The 20,731-nt window shown below is 43.6% G+C and overlaps 2 protein-coding genes across 16 annotated transcripts in view; one reads left to right on the forward strand and one right to left on the reverse strand.

The window, feature by feature from the left end:
* NTPCR (nucleoside-triphosphatase, cancer-related) overlaps positions 1-20,731 on the forward strand; it is a 64,176-nt gene that overhangs the window by 40,186 nt on the left and 3,259 nt on the right. Inside the window, exons 5-7 of one of the 9 annotated variants that reach the window (XR_005214488.1) lie at positions 9,725-9,822; positions 19,830-20,235; positions 20,346-20,433. Coding sequence is in view for 6 of the 9 variants with exons in the window: in XM_037821120.1 (XP_037677048.1) it covers positions 9,725-9,793 (69 nt within the window). In the remaining 3 variants the exon portion in view is untranslated. Of the gene's footprint in view, positions 1-714; positions 2,187-3,235; positions 4,995-9,724; positions 10,690-10,720; positions 15,664-19,829; positions 20,236-20,345; positions 20,434-20,731 lie in introns of those variants that run through there. The other 8 variants (XR_005214487.1, XR_005214489.1, XM_037821120.1 and 5 more) reach the window with 8 other exon arrangements.
* PCNX2 (pecanex 2) overlaps positions 15,109-20,731 on the reverse strand; it is a 380,796-nt gene continuing 375,173 nt past the window's right edge. For all 7 annotated transcript variants that reach the window (XM_037821056.1, XM_037821068.1, XM_037821046.1 and 4 more), the window contains 2 exons: positions 17,786-18,240; positions 15,109-16,146 (listed from right to left, as the gene is read on the reverse strand). In XM_037821056.1, the coding sequence (XP_037676984.1) occupies positions 15,970-16,146; positions 17,786-18,240 (632 nt within the window). In that variant the 3' untranslated portion in view covers positions 15,109-15,969. The remainder of the gene's footprint in view (positions 16,147-17,785; positions 18,241-20,731) is intronic.

Consider the following 20,731-nt stretch of genomic DNA (forward strand, 5'->3'; position numbering starts at 1 on the left):
TTTACCTACTTTCCTGGAGGAGTAACTAAAACATACAGCTCACCAGTCTGCCATCTTGCCCCGCCCTCCCCCATTGAGTTTTATGAGAGTCTATCGCTGATTTATTTTGCCATCTTCAGGTTAATTGACAAGCTGATGAGCAACTTTAAATTGTTTTGAATCATCCAGGCTCTTTGTATGACTGAAGCTAGCATTTAGACCATGGGATGCACATGTTGTTGGCAGCACAGTGTGGCTATTATCCATGTGATGTCTGAGGCTTTTTGCATGTTTGCTCACTGCTTCCTAACTTGTTTAATAGGGTCAATGAGTGTATGCTCTGCTCCTCTGTTCTTCCTTGTTTCTTAAGAATTTTCTAACAAAAATCTCTGTTGGTGCTATTACCGGTTTGTGTTTCATCTTGGTCTGAGTACTGTGAGATAGGATACTTCACTGCTCTGCTTTCCTCACCAGTTCCTGTTTATATTGTGACTTTAAGGAGTATCTTCTGGACCAACAGAGGGTTCATTTTAGTAATTTAGAAACGTCTGCCATGGTGCAGGTTTGAGCATTGGTGGTGGCCTTTCTGAAGGTGATGTTGCTCTTTCAGAAGTTTGGTCAAATTTTTTTTTTCTCTTGTCTTCTACAGTTTACTGCTGTATAAGTATAACCACTTAAAAAAACAAAACCAAAAAATCAAAATTGTTTTTGTTTTTAATTCATTTCAATACTTAGGTTACTTGAGGCCGGTAGTCAAAACATTAATGACGACGTCATTGCTGTAGAGGCAAGAGTGAAGGCCATTGTGAATCAAGAACTCTGGAAAGAGCTATGTAACATTTTCATATTTTTCTAATTAACAACATGAAAAATATTTTTATCCCTGCTAGTCACTTCTTATAAAAAAATATGTTTGGTCATTTTAATGACATTTAGAAAGTATATGTCATTGGATTTTTTTCAGATTACTTCCTGGATGGAAATGCTGGAAAATGTTATTTTTAGTCCATGGAGGGTTTGTATAGAATACTGAAGTGGCCACCATTTGTTGGACACCTGTACTGGGTGCTGGGCTTGGTATTGTGTGTACATTAGAGCATATAGACTTCACAATAACTCCATGACATATGTAATATGATCTCCACGTTATCGATGAGAACATTGAGGCTAAGAAGGTTTTATGTAATTCATTCCAAGGTCATTCAGTTAGTAGTTGGTAGAGCTGGGATTCAAACTTTGGTCTCACCCTGAAGTCTGTGAGTTAGCATAACCTTACTGAATATGGAGAAATTGGAGCCCTCATACTTCACTGGTGGGATGTTAAAGTGGTGCTGCCACCTAGGAAAACAATTTGGTCATTCCTCAGATGGTTAAGCATAGAATTACTGTATCACCCAGGAATTCCCATCCTAAGTATATACCCAAGAGAAGTACAAACATATGTCTGCACAAAAATTGCACATAAATGTTTACAGCGGCATTATTTATAACAACCAAAAAGTGGGAACAACCCAAATGTCCATCAACTGATGATTAGATAAACAATATATTCATTCAGTGGAATATTATCTGACAATAAAAATAAATGAAGTAGTGATACATGCTGCAACATGGATGAACCTTGAAAATATTGCACTTAACTGAAAGAAGCCAAACACAAAAAGACAAATATTGTATGATTAAATTTCTATGAAATGCCAAAAATAGTTAGATTTATAGAGTCAGGAGATAAGTGGTTGCCAGGGGGTGGGGTGAGAGAGTAAGGGAAGTGATTGTGAATGGGGTTGCATTTTAGGGTGATGAAAATGTTCTAAAATTAGATACTGTTGATGGTTGTACAGCTCTGTGAGTAAATTAAAAACTACTGAATTATACCTTTTAAGTGGGTGAGTTTTATGGTATGTGAATTATATCTCAATAAATCTGTTATTTATCTATATAAAAAAAAGAGGTTAGTAGGCAGGAAACCCATGCAAAAAAGCCGTCACACCTTTCTTCGTCCTCAAGGGAAACATGGTACTACCACCTGGATATTGACATAGTCCTTGCCATGGACACAGGGTTCATGGAAACCCCATCGACAGAGTTCTTCTTGGTTTAGAAACTTTAACCTTCAAGAAAAAGTAAAGTTCGAGGATTTGAATTCATCAATGATCCTATTTTTAGGTGTATTAAAATTAAATAAAGACAAAACATGGAACAATAAAAACTAGCAATAACTTTTTTTTTTTTAATCATCATTTTATTGAGATATATTCACATACCACGCAGTCATACAAAACAAATTGTACTTTCGATTGTTTACAGTACCATTACATAGTTGTACATTCATCACCTAAATCAATCCCTGACACCTTCATTAGCACACACACAAAAATAACAAGAATAATAATTAGAGTGAAAAAGAGCAATTGAAGTAAAAAAGAACACTGGGTACCTTTGTCTGTTTGTTTCCTTCCCCTACTTTTCTACACATCCATCCATAAACTAGACAAAGTGGAGTTTGGTCCTTATGGCATTCCCAATCCCACTGTCACCCCTCATAAGCTACATTTTTATACAACTGTCTTCGAGATTCATGGGTTCTGGGTTGTAGTTTAATAGTTTCAGGTATCCACCACCAGCTACCCCAATTCTTTAGAACCTAAAAAAGGTTGTCTAAAGTGTGCGTAAGAGTGCCCACCAGAGTGATCTCTCGGCTCGTTTTGGAATCTCTCTGCCACTGAAGCTTATTTCATTTCCTTTCACATCCCCCTTTTGGTCAAGAAGATGTTCTCCCTCCCACGATGCCGGGTCTACATTCCTCCCCGGGAGTCATATTCCACGTTGCCAGGGAGATTCACTTCCCTGGGTGTCTGATCCCACGTAGGGGGGAGGGCAGTGATTTCACCTTTCAAGTTGGCTTAGCCAGAGAGAGAGGGCCACATCTGAGCAACAAAGAGGCATTCAGGAGGAGACTCTTAGGCACAAATACAGGGAGGCCTAGCCTCTCCTTTGCAGCAACCATCTTCCCAAGGGTAAAACTTATGGTAGAGGGCTCAACCCTAGCAATAACTTTTGATATGTATTAACTTAAAATAATGAGCACTCTTAAATTAATTCCCTTTTGTAATCTCTTACTAGAAATTTTTAGGGCCCTTCCCACACAGTTTAAAGGAAATGTATGTGATTTTGTTTTGCTTTCTTGAACATAGTACATATACTAAGAGATATCCCTTCCTGTCCTTCCACCTGCCCTGTCTATTCTTCTATCCAGATGTTCACAGCTTTCCTGATGCTTTGACTCCCAAGTTGTTGACCATTGCCTCTAGACCCTTGTGCAGCCCCAAAAGGCACAGAAGACTTGAATGCCTAAATTAGTCACAGCCTTGGTAATCTTCATTTAACCACTTTTTTAACCAAAGACCTTTCTCAGCTCAGAGAATTTTCTAAGTATTTATTGAGCACTTACCATGTGCCAATACACTGTGTTAGGTTCTGAAGATAAGATATATAGGAGCCTCCCTGTTCCCCTGTCCTCGTGGAGCTCACAGACTAGTGGGACACATGGCAAGGTCCACCCCTCTTATGGCCACTGGGCGGGGTTGGGGGATTTGTGCTTCACTCAACTTCCTTTATACCTTGTGAGGCTTTAATGCAGAAAGAAAGGAGGGGGCAAAACAACCTTGATCCTGCTCTGCAGTGTTCCTCACCTCCAGCTCCCTCTTCTAATTCGCCTCACCAGGAAAGACTTGCTGTATCAAAATCCTTGTGTTTGAATTAAAAAAGACTAAAATTTTGCATAATTGGAAGAGACTGTTGGTGATGATGTAATGCTTGTTCTTGCATTTGAGAGATTGTCTTTGGTGTACGAGGAACATATTATACTGAACCCTCTCGACAGTTCCACATAAACATCTTACTGCATATTTTTCAAAAACACTCTTAGGGAAATCAAGGGGGTGGTAGCAAAATATTAATAATATATTTTCTAAATTCTGTCAATCAATTTCTAGTAAGCAAATATTCTTCCAATGTTTCTTTTCCACTTTTTAATTTTTTAAAATGAAGGCACAGGGTCAGATCAGGGTGAGATTACACTGACCTGCTTTCATGCAATATGAGATGAATGTTCACAGTTAGTGTCACTTGGGTGTGCCCCCTTGTGTTTCAGCACATTTAGGAATGGAGAGGTCAGGGAAGTCTTCTTCCTTTGCTAATAAACTTGTTTTCAGATCTGTAACAAAGTATCTGCCACATATGTGGTTAATCTCTCCCAAGTCCAACACCATGTAAAAGGGGTAATTGCGGTGCACATTCACAGTTACATGTATATCATTTTAACTGACAAAGTCATTATAGGTTGACTATGATGACAGTGATATCCCTCAGGGCAATGAAATTGCTGGACCAAGGAACAAACAATGTTCTGTGTATTGGGACTCGCCAGGCATAGTCCCTCATGTGTCATCCTTTAGCCCACAGGAGCTACTAAAGGAGGGAGGAGATCTCAAGCAGAGGACAGTGCAGGGACTCACATAGGACACCTGGGTAACAGATAGGAGGTTATGCCCATGGTTTCAAAAATATTACTTGTCTCCGGCACCTTAATTTTCTCACATAAAATGGGGCCAATCACAGATGCCTTATTTATCCTACAGGGCTGGTATGAAGTTGAAATGAGATGTGATAGGTCCTTGAAAGCTCTATTTGGTGAGTCCAGGGTTGTCATCATGATTGTGATGATGAAGATGATGAGGCATTTCACTGAAATACAGAAATATAGCTTTGTGGCATGTGAGTGCTCTCTGGGGTTCTTTTTTATTATCTCTGAAGCCTCACTGCTATTAAATTTGACTTCTTTGAAAACTTTGGCATTGTGCCACTTAAACAGCTACGCTCAGAAACTGTCTTGGGTAATGGGTTTTGTACCTTATCACTCTTCACTTTTCTTCATATGCCCCCTAACCATTTGTGGTGGCTTGGAGCTATGCACCTCAGAAAAACATGTTCTTAAACTTAATCAATTCCTCTGGGTGTGGACCCATTGTAAGTAAGATTTCTTCAAGATCTTACTTCAGTCAAGGTGTGGCCCAAATGAATCAGGTTGGGCTTTAATCCAGATTACTGGAGTCCTTTATAAGCAGAGTGCAAGTCAGGGGGAAAAAAAAAAGCCAGAGGGAGCAGACAGAGGGTGAAAGTCAAGGGAACCTGGAAAAGAAAGGAGAAGCCAAGAGGGTTTGCTGTGTGTCTCTCCATGTGACAGAAAGCCACGGACCAAGGATCACCAGCAGCCGGCACTAGAATGCCATTGTCTTCCAGGAGAAAGCATTGCCTTGATGATGCCCTGATTCTGGACTGTGCCTAGCCTCAAAACCATAAGCCAATAAATTCTCATTGTTTAAGCCAATCTATTGTGTGGTGTTTGCTTTAGCAGCCAGGAGACTGACACAGTTTTTGGTACCAGGAGAGCAGGGTGCTATTCTTGCAAATACCAAAATGTGGAAATGGCTTTGGAATTGGGTAATGGGTAGAGGGTGGAAGAATTGTGAGGTGCTTGATAGAACAAGCCTAAATTGCTTTGAAGACACTGTTGGTAGAAATATTATGGATGCTGAAGGTACTTCTGATGCGGGCTTAGAAGGAAATGATGCTTGTGTTATTAGAAACTGGAGGGAAGATGATACTTGGCCGAGAACTTGGTAAAATGGAGTTCTGATGTCAGATGGAAGGCAGAACTTGAAAGCAATGAACCTGGATATTTAGCTGAGTAGATTTCCAAGTATGGAAAGTGCAGCCTGGTTTCTCCTTACACTTATAGTAAAGTGTGAGAGGAAAGGGATAAGCTGAGAACTGAACTCTTAAGCACAAAGAAACCAGAAATTGATCGTTTGGAAAATTCTAAGCCTACCCAGATAGTGAGCTCTGAGACCAGCACCAGAAGGGGCTCTATCAGGGACCTTCCTGAGCTTCTGGAAAGAGGGTCCCCAGAGGACAGGGCTCCATGTGAGGGTTTAACTGAACATGGATCCAGTCAGACATATCAGTGGAAGTCAGGCAGGACTGGAGGTGCAGTTATGCAGGATGGATCTGTGGAAAGCTTTATTGTCTGAAGGTTTGGACCCTGTGAACAGCACGCAAAGTTGAGAAGGTTTTTGTGAAATTCGTTTGAACAGAACCACTGCCAGACTGGACTGGAAGGGACAGAGAAGGGTTGAATTGAAGGAAGAATGACTTCAAGGACAGAACCGTGGAAGCTAAGACTTGGACTGAAGAGATCACCTTGGCCCAAGAGAACAGGCCCACCCTTGTGTGAGGAAAGGGCTGGTTCACCCCTGCATTTGGAGGGGACAGGCCTTGTGCCCATTGTTCAGGGAGAGTGCTGCCACCCAAAAGCTCGGAGATGGTGCAGCCTGTGCCTGGCATTCATGAGAGACTGGCCGCCATCCCAGTGCTTGGAGAGGGTGGAGCCTTCACCCCATGGTTGGGGAGCGCATGGCCACTGTGTAGGCACTTGAAAGGAGTGGGACTTCTGCTCCTTCAGGCCTCAAGGACAAAACATTGATCCATAGATGACTCTCAGACCTTGAAATTTGATGGAGTTTGCCATGCTAGGTTTTGGAATTATTTGGGACCCATGAGCCCTTCTTTTTTCCAGTTTCTCCCTTCTGGAATGGGAATGTCTGTCCTGTGCCTGTCCCACCATTGTATATTGGAAGCAGATAACTCGTTTTCTAGGTTTCACAGATCTGCAGATGGAGGGGAATTGTGCCCCAGGACAGACCACATCCATAGCCGATTTTAATGAGATTTTGTACTTAGCATTGTTACTGAAATGACTTAAGGCCTTAGGGATGTTGTGATGGGATGAATGTATTTTGCATGTGTGAAGAACATGCCTTTTGGGTGTCCAGAGAGCATACTGTGGTGGCTTGGAGCTATGTACCCAGAAAAACATGTTCTTAAACTTTAAGAACATTCCTGTGGGTGTGAACCTGTTATAAATAGGACCTTTTGATGAGGTTACTGCAGCTAAGGGGTGGCCCGACTGAATCATGGGTCTTGATCCCCATGACTAAAGAAGGCTTTATAGGGAAGGCCACACAGAGAGACAAAGCTGCAGGGAGCACCCAGAAGTTGAAAGCAGAACTTGGAAGAGAAGCAAGAAGCCAGGAAAGGTGCCATGTGTATTGCCATGTGACAGAAAGGTCAGGACCAAGGATCACCAGCAGCCAGCCCCAGAACACCACAGGCTTCTGGGAGAAAGCATTGCCTTGATGATGCTTTGATTTGGGGCTTCTCCTAGCCTCAAAACCATGAGCCACTAAATAACCATTGTTTAAGCCAACCCACTGCATGAACGGATATTTGCCATTGTAGCCAGGAAACTGAAACACCATTGTATTAAAGGTTTTAGGAATTTAAAGAATAGAAATCACACTAGTAATAACCCATAAGAAGATAGTCTCCCTTCCTTTCCCCATCCCCACTGTAAGCTGCTGATTCTGTTATTGCATGTGTTTCTCATTACATCAACTTGCATTTGCAGTTAAGCAACATCAGAACTGAGAGTGCAAAACTGGTAATGTCAAGTGTCCAAGAAGCTTCAGATACGTCTATGTCAGCTTCTTCTAATAGCTGAATGGAAAAATAAGTGTCTCTTTGGGGATTTTCAAGGCAGTGGTATTTGATGGAACAGTGCTGCACTTGCTCCTCCTCATTATTCACCCTTGCAAAGTTAGGAGTTAATACTTTCCATCTGGGCTTCCTTTTATTTTATTTGCCTCTTTCTTTTACTTTTCCTCTCTCTTTCCTTTACATCCTTCCTTTCCCAGTTCTTCATCTCCTCCCTTTTCTCTCAAAAAGGAGATGAGGAAATATTCAGAGAAGAGGAAGTGGCTCCAAATGCCCCCCAGTCTCTGACTTCTTTTGAGCCCCACTGCACATTCTCAGAGTCTGAATGCAGAACTTATTTTAATTCCTAGTGAAATCAGGGTGATAGAAATGTGGACCTAAAAGCTTTGAGTTTGCCACTAATCCTTTCTGCACGCTGCTGCGAAAGCTGTCATGAGGCTGCCCAATGATTTCTACTAAGTTCAAACTGCTTGAACTTACCTGCCTCTTGCCTACAGTCCACAGAGGTGGATTTCCTTCATGGCAAGCAACAGAAACTGATGCTAGCTCATTTAAGCAAAACAGCAAATGACTGTGGAGATTTCTAATCAAAGTAAAAGAAAAGTTGATCCTCATTGCAGTAGAAGCCAGCCTACGCTGGGGGTCGAGGCAGGAAGGGCCTGTGGACAGTGTCCCTCGGGATACCACCATGGGAGTAGCAGTTTGGCCATTTGCTGTTTTTTGTCGCTGTTCAGGATTCACATTCTCAGGTGAATCTCCAGGGCTTAGCTTGCCTAGTCCTCGCCCAGGAGATAGTTTCCTAGTCGGCGTAGCTTTCCAAAGAAAATCAAAGTGCTCTTATGAGAAGAGAAACCCAAAATAACAAGGTCCACCATGCATTTCCTCATTACACATTTATTTCACACCTCGTCTGGGCCAGACACTCTGTAAGACATGTGGAGTATAAAGTCCTGCAGTGTAATCTGACCTCGCATCTCGAGTCCAGCCACACGGGACTCGACGTTTTCCAGATGCCCTCACTCCCTCTTACCATTTTTCTTTGCTTGGGTCCATCTCTCTGCCTGGGTGCCCTTCTTCTTGGTTGGTCTTTGCTCCCCTCATCTGTAAAAATTAAGTCCAAGCATAATGCCTGTGGAAAGCCTTTCTTAATCATCCCCACCTCTTAACGTGCCTCTAACTTTCTGTCATGAACCCTTGAACGTTATGTCCACATCTATTCCTCTGTTCTTGTCTGCAGGCTCCCTGAAGTCCAGGTAGTTATCTGAGTCATTTCTCTATCCCCAGCATGTTGCCCATTTCTGGCCGACATCCAATAAATGTATGTTGGATGGATGACAGTGAGTGGGGCCAAGAGAAAGCACTGGTGATGGGTGAGGAGATGGCTCTGCCCTTGCTCTAGGGAACCTCTCATCCTGTTCCCGGTGTTATCTGAATTCTTTTGTGTTACTCCCTGGGAGTGTGTGGTAGCAGCTATTGTTTAAAAGAAAGAAAAATAACAACCAGAGCTTGAATAAACCCTATTGTTAGTTTTGCTTTTGTAATGGCATTAATTATAGAGACCTGAATTCCAGTCTGTTCTCAGTCACCAATTAACAGATTCCAGGAAAATCCCATCACCTTTCTGGGCCTCAGTTTCTCTATCTTTAAAGTGAGGTGCTGACTAATCTCAGATGTCCCTTCTCACACTCAGATTCTCTTAGTTTTAGACAGATGAGTTGATTAATGACCTTTTGGAGGTATTCCAGAAGCCTGGGTAATTCCCTGGGTGGTGCTGGTTGTTCTTAGTGGGTCACACTTCTCCTTCCTTCTGTTCACATCGGGTGGTGGTCAGGGCCATGTCTTATCTTGCATATCCATCCCCCATCCCAATTCATAACTTTCCATTGCTGAACTCCATCAGCGAACAGATTAACTTTCACTTCTTCAGCTCACTTTGCTGGAGCTGATAGTAGGATTTGAGAATACCTGTCTCAGTTTCAGAGAGCTTTTGAAGGGATTTGCTTTCTCCCCGGGTCCCAAAACATACCTCACCCTTTCCCAATTGTCAGGGCTTTTCTTCTCAAATATTACCCCAGAGGATTATAGAAAAGGAAAGGAAGTCTGAAGCCCGCTCTCTTGTTTCTTCCTACAGGTTACCAAGGAAAACAGAAACAACCTTCTGCAGGATATTGTGACGTGTGTGCAGAGTGGCAGGAAGTGAAGATAATTTGTGTTACTGCTTTTCTCCAGGTGAAGAAATGTGCAGAGTTCAAGTGGAGCCTGATAGGTACTCTGCTTGTCAAGGTTTTATGCTTTCAGGTTTATGATCACCAAGTTCTTAAGCCTCATGGGCTTTTCCAAAGAAAGCTTGACAGCTGTTTTCCATAAAATGTTTAAAAGCTCAAATTAGCCGTAATGCTGGATTGACTATACAAGATTAACAATCCATTATGGTTTATTTATGCTTAAAGATTTCTGTTTATTTCCTCTTGCAGTTGTGTGCATGATTTTGGTTAATTATGAAATGAGAAATGGTTTTGAGAGTATTACATGGAATTTGCCCCCATTGAAGTTTATAAGTGTGTTCAGGGGAAGGGGGGAAAAAGAGCTCACTGCTTAATTTTGCATGTCATGAAAATTATATTCCTCTCCAGGTGCAGCTTCAGTCTCAGGCAATTTAAAGTGGTAACAGTTATTTGATTTTTAAAAGTATTATTCCTAAAGAAAACCATTTAAGGCCCTCCCTCCATCTCTTATTGTTTGTTTGCTTATTGCTTAATAAATATAAAAATAAATCTGATAGTTACAGATATATGAGTTCTTGTGTGGGAGAGAAATAGTCTTTAAAAATGATAATAACCTGAACAGGCAAATTCTTAGAGACAGAAAGTATTAGAGGTTACCGGGATTGGGGAGAGGGGAGAGAATAGGGAGTTTTTGCTTCATGGGTACAGTTTCTGCTTAGAGAGATGAAAAAGTTCTAGAAATAGATAGTGGTGATGGTTGCACAGCATTGTGAATGTAAGAAATGCCACTGCATTGTACACTTAAAAATGATTAAAATGGTGAGTTTCGTGTTATATACATGTAACTATAATAAAGTTTTTAGAAGTTTCTTTTAATGTTATTATCTTTTGATGCTCAACAGGCTGAATGACGAGATCTTGGGCCTTACAGGTTCAGACAGAGCCCTGCTGTGTCCTCTTGGAACTTTACTGTGTCTAGTTTCCCATCCAGAAAAAAGGGGGAAAGTGGCTGTCCTCAAAGGATGGCATTGTCACATCATGAAAAAAAAACAATCTTCAACCACTCTACATAATTCCAGTAAAATTGCAACTGGAACTGTGCAATAGACTGGGTTTATTAAGAATAATGTTACAAAAATTTAAAATTCAGCCTATACATTTAATACTATAGTAAAAGTAGAAATTCCGATGGAAATTTTGCTTGCATTGATTTCTGGGATGAACTCATAAAGTATAAAAACTGCCCTCCAAGGGACTGATGGTGCTGGAGTGATAAACAGTTCAGTGGTTTTAGGTCTTTTTTGTCATGATGAATGGCCAAGATTTTTTTGGCAACTAGGGTTAGGCACAAATTTGACTGGTGCTAATGCCAGGGTGTGTTTCCCATTTTGTATTTGTGGAAAAATATTGAAGCATTCAGCTGGTTGGCAGGTACAGATTGAGGGTTGGCTGTGAGCGAGGCTCTGGGGTTGCGGTGGACAGAGTGGGAGAAAGTGCTCGCTTTGCTAAGAATATGATTGCAGCTTGTGACAGCCTCTTAAATTTAATTCAGAATCCCTTTCCTCAGTGTTTTCTTCCATGATAACTTCCTGAAGTTTGACCTGGATTTGCCAACTCTTTGAGGGACCACAACAGAGTTTAATAGATTATTACACACAGGTTATGTGTCCAACAGGAGGAAAAGGGTTTCCTTTGTACTGTGCCTGCTCTGATTGGGTGTGTTCAGGGAGGCCTAATGCAGAGCTTACTAATGTTTCACCGTGCCAAGCATGACATCCATCCCAGGGTCACGGGGCAGGAGGAGGACTGAGCACAGGTGTGTTCCATGTGCCTCAGCATGTCAGGATGGGCCGTTGCCTCGAAGGCTGTTCCAGGCTCTCACAAAATGGAAGTCCATGGCAGGTTGGTGATCCCGGGAGCCTCACTGTACCAAGGACCTACTTTCATCTAACTCTGGTGAAAGCCTTCTTGGTGAGCATGCTCAGCCCTGGGAGAACCTAGAAACGGAGGGAGGCAGCCTGGGGAAGTGTTGTCTCCATGCACCCTGAGGACAGGCCTGGCATCTGGGCCTGGTGGAGCTGGTCTGCCCCAGCTGAAATGGGGCCTCTGTCAGAGGTTGGAGCCTTTGGGCACCTCCAGGAAGATGTTCTGTGTTCACAAGGGTCTTTCAAATGTCAGAAACATAAAGGGACATACATATTCCTTCTGTTTTTTGTCCTTTTGAGCTCAATGTTTTCAGTCAGGACTATTTATATAGTCTTTGATTTTTTTTATTAAGTTAGAAGGAAAGATGAGATTTATTTCAAAGAAGGTAAAATAGCTTGTTTGAAGGGGTTTATACTGAAGCCAAATGTGCTTATGAAAGGGTGAGATGCAGCTGCCTCCTAGAAAGTGTCCACAGTGTAAAACAGATTCAGGAGTGACCGCTGAACATGTGTGTGGTATGGTGAGCTTCTTATACTGATATATAAAGAGTTTCTTTCCTGATAAACAGCCTTAGAGAGTTTAAGTGGTTGCTTCAGGCTCATAGCACTGGTAGTGGCAGATATGGAGTTTGAACCCAAGTCTATGTGGCTCCAAAGTCCACTACCGCCTGCTGCATCCTTGTTTGGGATTCCTGTCATTTGCTTATCCTGTTCAGTGTATCATATGCTCCTGGATCTCAGAGTTGATGTTTAGCTGTAATAAACTGTAGCTGCTATGAATCCAGAAAACATTTAGTGTCTCCTGTATGCAAGGCCCTTCAATGATTACTGAGTTACTTTTGTTGAATAGAACGACCAGGGACTGTGTTTGAAAATGTTAGACACAATCCCGTTATCTCAAGAAATGAAATGTAATGAAGGCTGAGATGAAGTCATGGAGAACTGCAATTCAGGGCCAAATATTCACAGCTTTTAGAAACAATGTTCTGTTGAGATGTAAAGGAAGAAGAGGTGACACTGGGGGACCCGGAAAAGATGCTGTGGCAGAACCCATGTAGGGTTCACTCACTCACCGAGCATAGACCATGACCAGTGCAGGGGGAGACTGAACACCTGCCCCCGTGTTGGTGCTGCTTTCTGAGACGTGGAGCTCTTGGAGAGGAGGGTGTGGGGTGCCAGGGGCCAATCGAGGTCACGAGTTCTCTTTTCATACCAAAGTTTGAAATGCCTACTGTTCAAAACAAATGAAGATATCTAACAAATCCAGAATTCAAGGAATAATTTACTTTAAAAAGCACAAAATTGAAATGTGGGTTGCTTGTATGTTGAATTCAAGGTAGAATAATAATAGAGTAGGACAGAACAGAGTAACTTGGAGAATGATTTTACTGAAATGTTCTTTCCTCTTCCCCATTTCCCTTCCTTAGCAGATCATACCACCAGCAGCCAATTGACGCTTACAGAATATTTTAACAATTGTTTCTTCCTTTTGGTTTGCCTTAAATAAGAGTAAACCCAGGTAGGGAGCTAGACAAGTCTTTTAAATTGATCGACTGTGCTCTTCCTGTTTGGTGTGGATGACAGGAAGAGGTTCCCAGTAAAGTTGCAATTTCATTCACTCACTGATTCCCAGCCCTAAAAGGGCAGGGGGTGACAGTAGCCCAGAAAAAATGGAATAGGCTTTGCCACTTTCTTTTCCTTTCTCTTTCAGTGCTCACAGGGGTTTGGGACTGGGAGAATGGAGTGTTTGTGTGTGTTTATGCAGATGCTCGTGTCAGTGTCACTTGAGCAAAGTGATTTGGGGCAGAAACACTAGTAAAAAATGGAGGTGGCTCAAGAAGAGAAGGATAAACAAACAGGCATTATTAATCTACATTTTTTGGACAAAGGGAAGTTTGAGCCTCTAACGATTTTAGAAAACTACTTGCCAGACACAGATGGTTTCAACATGTAGTGAAAACACATATTTAGAATCAGTAATGCCAAATTAACTACACGGTTTATATAAAACCAAGTGCTAGAGTGTTAATATCTTTAAAGGAGAAACAATCTTGTTTAGTGTCCAAATTGAGAAATTAACCATATATGCTGGCAGAACAGTTGAATTACTCTCGCAAGAAGTGTCAATTCAGGAATATCTCCTTTAAATGGCAAAAATACAACATTTTGCAAAGAATACTCTTCAATAAAAAGCTGACTGGCTGAGGACCAGATTAGCAAGATCATGAATTTTAAAATGGTTGCCTTGTTGATGCTGGCCAGACAGCCACAAAGAATCCTTGAGTAACTCCAAAACTGTTTTTCCTTTTGTGGGTATGTTACCTATAGATAGAAATGTGTGTACATATACATATTTTTAATAAGCAGACTCAAGGTGATTTTACTCTTCCATAGATAATGCAAAACAGAGAGTTGCATTTATATCTAAGGAATTCAGTCTCACTGTTGATAGACTGTGAATTTCCCTCCATCCTCCATCGCCCCAAAAGGCTCCACCAAGGATGAGGATAAGTAATAAACAGATTCAACGGTTGAGGAAACGTACGTATCTCTCTCTATTGGAACTAGATATAGGACCCCCCAAGGTACTTTCAGCTTCTGATTTGTCATTACAAATTCTCTATAGATTGGTTTTCCAGCCTTTTGGGAAGAGTTTCACTTTTTGTGAAACATAGTGCTATTCTTCGTTTCTTCTGAATGCTCAAAGGAGTGATTAGCTATACTTGGCAACTTATTGCTGCTAGGCCCTTGTCTTTCGTTTTCTTACTGAGTGTAAGGAAATGCCCTATATGAGGAGGCCACACTCACAGAGCAGGGACTGCTGTTTAGTTCTTACAGTTTTGGCATTAACTTGCCCAAGAGGATCTCAATTTTGTTTGGCCAACTTAGAGAATTGCAACAAGGTTGTATCAGCTTTTCATTAGACAGGTACTACATATAAATAAATAATAATAGCACTCTGTCTCTGATCATAGAATCCACTTATCATTATTAATTGCTAATTCTTATTTTTAAAATCATCTGCTTCCAACAGGTAAGATATTCTCTGCAATACCCTCCCTCCACTCCTCTCTCCAAACTTCTAGATCCTAGATACTTTGAAGAAATTTGTAATTGTTTTCCAAACTGAGTATTTCTAACTATTATCTTTCCAAAGCAGACAGTTCAGCAGATCAGTGGTTATATTCTTCATGCTATGCTTTAAGATCCCCACCCCCTTCCTCATGGCAGCACAAATCCAGGTTTCTGCTCTACCCAATAGGGAATGTACATGTATCAGTATGTGTTCAAATTTCATTCGTGCAGTAAAGGACAAACTAGAAATGACAACAGTTTCAGTAAACCCAAACAACCAGAAACATCAGTAACTATAAACATTTTAATTTCAAAAACAAAGGTGTGTGCAGTTGTTCTGTGGTATACTAAGGGCTTCTTGGTTTGGGAAACAAGCATGCATCCCTGCAAAGCACTCAGGAGTGCTGGGTGAAGCGGAGGCTTGGCTTTTTGTAGGAAATCGCTTTGGCTGCAGTGGAGGAGCAGCACGTGACTTCCATGCACTGACTTAATTAGATATCTAAGCTCATGTCATTATGTATCCTGATTCTTTGGCAGAATACTTTAGCCATGGCTGCATGCACTACTACATTTCTTGTAGTAAAGATGTCACTACTGTATACTTGGTTAACACCTGCATAAAGATTATAAAGAAATAAGCTTTTCTTAAAATATACCTAGATGTAACCTTAATGCATTTTATCAGCTGATGGTGTAATAAGTGCTGTTCATTTCTGTTTCATGGTAACAGTAATGTGTAAAATGCCAATTATTTAGCATGCAGTTGTCTTATTTTCATCAGGGCAGGAAACAATCATGTGCTCTACTTGTTTTATGACATTAAACGGCTTTTGCTTGAAATTTCACATTCTGGAAAGTGTTCTTGTCCATCCTGAGTTCTGCACATCTGGTGGCCGCGGAGTGCCTGAGCAGGTGCTTGGGGAAAGGAGGCATGGGTCATCGATTTTTTCCTTTAATGTGAGAAGTTTTCAAGAACCTGAGATAAAGTTTTCTAGAACAGCTCTCATATTTCCACAGGAAGGGCCTCCCTTAGATCACAACTTTTGTTCTTTTTGGTTTGGGGGCACAAGGGAGAAAAATAAAGGTGAGAGTGTGGCATCGTCGCAGTTTCTCCTCTGAAGTCTGAGTTCATCCCCAGACAAAAGGCTTGGCTACTGCTCATCTGAAGCACTTTGCTGGGAAGCCGTGTCATCCAGCCCCATGTCCTCTTGGCTTGCTCTTCTGCAGGTCACCCCAAGACTCCCTGCTGCCATGGCCTCTGCTAGACATCGATCGTGAAGCTGGCTCTGCTCTGTGGCATCAGTGGGCTCACATGGCTCAGAGAAGTGCTTCCAGAGGGAAAAGAGAAGCAACAAGTAGTTTAGAAAATATTTATTTCTTCTAAATAGTGGCACTAAATGCCACCTGTATACACCAGGCATCCTTTAGCTCAGACGCTGAAAGATCAGATTACAGGGGAGCAGTGGGTTTAGCCTTTGAGGAAAGGAAGTGCAACAGAAGTCATAAATCTGACAAGGGGCTCTGAATGTGGCCACCTCTTCTCAGATAATCTGGATGTGCTAGAATGAGATGACCTTTGATAAAAGGTCATTTGTGAGCCTGGATTTTCTGTGTTTTGGTCTACATCATGTCATATACACTCATGTCATGCACACTGAGTTCCTGGAGATTTGGTCTAAAACAGAGGCCTTTTTATTCTGTGTGCAGAGCCAAGGAATCATCATCCCTATTGGAGACAGGCAAGGAGATGAATCCAGAGCTCCACACAAATTGTATCTTAAATTCAGAATGGGGTGAGGGAAAGGTGTAGTATTTTGTACATTTTTTATTGAGGAAGTGAAGCAAAAGGAAGTTTTTTTATAAATTTAATTTTTAAATCTGAAGAAATCAGCTTCCTTCCTCTTGGCAGGTGTGGCCTGGGAGCTCCAGGAAGCCCATAAAGACCCTGTAAAAGATGACGCACCATTGTGCAACCCCACGGCTCTTTTTAGGCCAGTTTGTCCCTGAATGGGTCTCGGGGCAGCTGTGAGTGCAGTTTGCTGTGTTGTTTACCCGGGGACTGGACAGCAGTTCTTCCTGCAGAGCCTCTCCCAATGGGAGGAGGGGAAAGTGGCAGAATCAGAATGCTCCGGTGTAGCTACCAGCTTCTAGCTCCAAATAACTACACCTGGAAATAGAAGCCAAGCACCCGGGTGTTACTTTCTCGGGCTTGATAAAGAGCATAAACCTTGGGCAGGAAAATGTGTGAACATTCTGAAGGAATACGGGAAATCCAACTCCAACAGCTAATTTTTGCCCTAACGCTACCTGCTCCCCCGCCTTCTACCCAAACCACCACATTACATAAGAAAACAGTGCTGGAAATGTATGTATGTTTGTACTTTTGAAGCTCAAGTATTTATGTCATGTCAGCTAGCCTGGAATTCTGGATAAGTAACTAATTTGGTGAAGTTGCTAGAACTCAATTTTTCTAATGTTTAAAATGCCTTAAAGTAGTAGGCCATCTCACCAGCTTCAAAATTAAATCTAGTGGCTATGTACTGATGATAGCCTCTCCGATGTTGATGTGCAGCCTTTCCCTGAGGTCAGAATAATATGAAAAGACAATGAAATAAAACTTGCTTCCCCTGTACGGATGAGTGGAGAGCCTTTTCCCTCACACCCTCCGGTTTAATGCTGATGATAACAATTCTGCTTAACTCCCGCATCTGGCAGCCTCTAGTAGTGCCTGGGCATTATTACTTGCAGGATGTGTACTGTCTGTCTTGTCTGCTTCAGAGAGCAGCTAAATCATTCCATGTCTAATTACCTGGGCGTTTGTCACCCCGGGAGCCCTATTGTGTGGGTGATGGGATTCCAAGGGAAAATTGATAGGAATCATCAGGTATCGTGTTTAAGGAGTGTGGGGCCAGGAACCCACGCCACCAGCTGGCGATGCCCTGGCTCACTGGTGCCGAGCCTCCTTACCCGTGTGGCCTGGCTGGCTGCTCTGGCCGAGGGGCCCATCACAATGTTGACGCTGCTGGATGACTGGGTGTCACTGGTGTTGCCCCCCTCTGCGGCAGAAAGTCCAGAAATCACCAGAGCACTGGAGAAGCTCCTCTTGCCGAAGAGGAAGCTCAGGGTGGAGCTGGTGGAGGAGCCCAGGCTGGATCTGATGAGCGCCTCCGCCCGCTCGCGCACGCTCAGGTGGCCGGTCGTGATGACAGGTGGCGGCTGAGAGTGCAGGGAGGTGACCGAGTTGTGCAAGGACAGCTGGCTGCTGGACAGCCGCTGGGACAGTTCATGGACCGACGTGGACGTCTGTAAGAAGGCCTGGTGGCTTTCTAGGACTGGGCCAGACAAGCTCGAGACGGGTGGTCTTTGGCTTAAGGCCGCATGTGCTTGAACAGACTGACTCCGGCCCCGGCCCTTTCTCCTGCCTTTGAGAGAAAGCAGAACACGTATTAGTAGCAGGTCATTGCCAAAGTTGTCCTGACACCCCAGGGTGTCCGCAGGGATTCCAGGCAGCCTGCTGTGCATGACCTGGAAGGCCAACTGCAGGCCTCAGTCACATTCCTCATGCAGAATCGAGGGCACTTACCCAGTGTTACTTGGCTGGATGGGGCCAAGGCCAGGCAAGAACACAAGAACCAGGCAAGTCTTCAGCCACCTGGTTAAATCCCCCTGCAGCCTAAGGTGTTGGTGTGGGGAGTAGCAGCTACCGAGAATGAGGCACCTGGACCAATTTAGCACTGAAAGTCCCGCGTCTCTGGAAACCCCCTCAGTTCAGGACAAACCTGGCTCATACCAGCCACATAACTTGACTTCATTAAGCAAATCTGAGTTTGTTCCTAGTTTAGGACCTTGATTCCTGTGCTCATCTGATTTATCAGCAGTGATAATAAGAAAACTGCCAATTTTTCTCATTTGTGGTTGTTTTGGAAAGAAAAACGATGCTGTGGCCTTTGTTTCCTGGAACGGAAGGTTCTCCCTTCAGATGAGGGTTTTTCAGGCCAGGCCCTCACGCTCCGACCCGTGAGTGTGCAGCCGTCGCTGGCCAGGCCGGGGCCTCTGTGCCGTGGCCTCAGCACCCGGGGGCGCCCACCCCTCTCGCCAGCCATCCTCCCCTCAGACACTCCTCCTGGCCCCAGCTGCTGTCTGATACTTGTCTAAACAAGGCTATTTTTTACTAAAGAGATAGAACTGCCCTCAAAATTTGGTTCTGTTCACTTCTCTGGAAGAAGGAAAACTTAAAGTTGGTCTTCTTATGCACGATCTACCTATGCAGCATCTGCTGTTTCACTTTATAAACTAAGCAGTCGGAAGGAAAACTTGGGCTTGCTACCACGTTTGGATGATTATCTTAGGCATCGATGATCACTAGGATCTAATTTTAAAATGTTGTTTTGATGGTAGCAGCTAGTGCAGTCACAGGTCTACCAGTTGCCTGATTGGCACATCCCGTGAAGCTGCATCCATTAGACATTGAATAAGTAAAAATGGGATGGTGTTAGAAAAGGACTGTAATACATTGTCTCGTGTTCCAAACGCTCAAATGGTCAGTCGTGCCTTGTGGTGATTCTGAAACACTTACTATGTCTGTAGGAGAACCTGAGAGGTGAGATATCTTTTGAGAAGTAACTCCTTAGGGAACAAACAATATAGAGATTCTAGGGGTCCCTCCCCTCCCCCCACCCCGCTCCTCTCTTCCCCATGGCTTGTTGGCAGAAACGGCCCTTCCGCCTCACTCACGTTGAGCTTAGTGCCCGTTCGGATGCAGTGTCTAGGGGGCGTTGGCATCCCCTCCCCACCCTCGCGTTCTCCTCCCACCTGCACGCTGGGAAGGTGGGTGCCCTCTCTGCAGGGCTGTGCAGACCCCCGGCTTGCAGGAGCATCCGGGAGGTGAGTGGGGCCCCCCCTCGCCTGGGGCTTTCACCTGGGGTGGGGCCCCCACCTCTGCTCTGAGAGTGGGTAGATCACACCTGCCTGAATGGTGCCTGCTGATTAGTTTAACATGTTACTCTTGCAGAGGGCGAAAAGGCTCCCTGATGAATCAGAATGAAGAACAGAGACGGTGATTTGTTAGTTTGCTCAAAGTTGGCAAGGCCAAGCATCTGTTTGTGCTTTATACTATAAAGCTGACTGCTGTCTAGAAAGACCCCACAGTCATCCCTAAGTCAGTGACTTTGATGCCGGTTGGAGCACCCGGACCTGGTGCGGGACTTCGCAGCTGGTACCAGGAACAAAGGGACCAAGACCTGCCTGCTGTGTGTCAGGGGACAGGCCTGCATACGACGAGGACACCCCTCAATTTCACCGTTTTGGATTTCCTTGTTGCTTCTGCTTTTTTTAAAATCCTCCATGCTAAATGCATTTCTACTAAGGATCATTATTTTACAATGTAGCTTACTTTGCCAATACTTCATTATCAAATTGTGAGTGTTCCTAGGGAAAACCTCCCCAGAACCTGAGTTGAAATATGACAGAAATGATCTTTCCATGGCTCCTTGTCATGGCACCATCCTTTTGCCTCTGTTATCTGCAGGGCTGTGGGGCTTTTCCTCAAGAGAGGAACCTGGCCTGCCTCTCCGAGTCGGAATTGACGTTAGTCATGAGTGCCTACCAGCTCATCAGTAAGTAGGTCACCAGCCTCTGCGGTTGGGCAAAGTCCCCTCTGGCTGTGAGGTGGACATTTTACCCCCCCGAGGAGATGGCAGGTCCTGGCAGAGTGAGCTCCCGGCAGCTGGGCATGGGGGGCTGCCAGGCCTGGAGCAGGCAGCACTGGCTGCAGCAGAAGCTCAGCAGGGTCAGCCTGGGGACAGGACCCAGTCCTCTGGGAGCCTGGCGATGGTTCAGGATTGGGATACGTGGCTGGGAACTGAGGTGGGGCCAAGGGAGAGACAGAACAGTTGGGTCCCCAGCTATCAAAAT

The sequence above is a fragment of the Choloepus didactylus genome, chromosome 2 (genome assembly GCF_015220235.1).
Source record: "Choloepus didactylus isolate mChoDid1 chromosome 2, mChoDid1.pri, whole genome shotgun sequence".
Taxonomy (NCBI): Eukaryota; Metazoa; Chordata; class Mammalia; order Pilosa; family Megalonychidae; genus Choloepus; species Choloepus didactylus.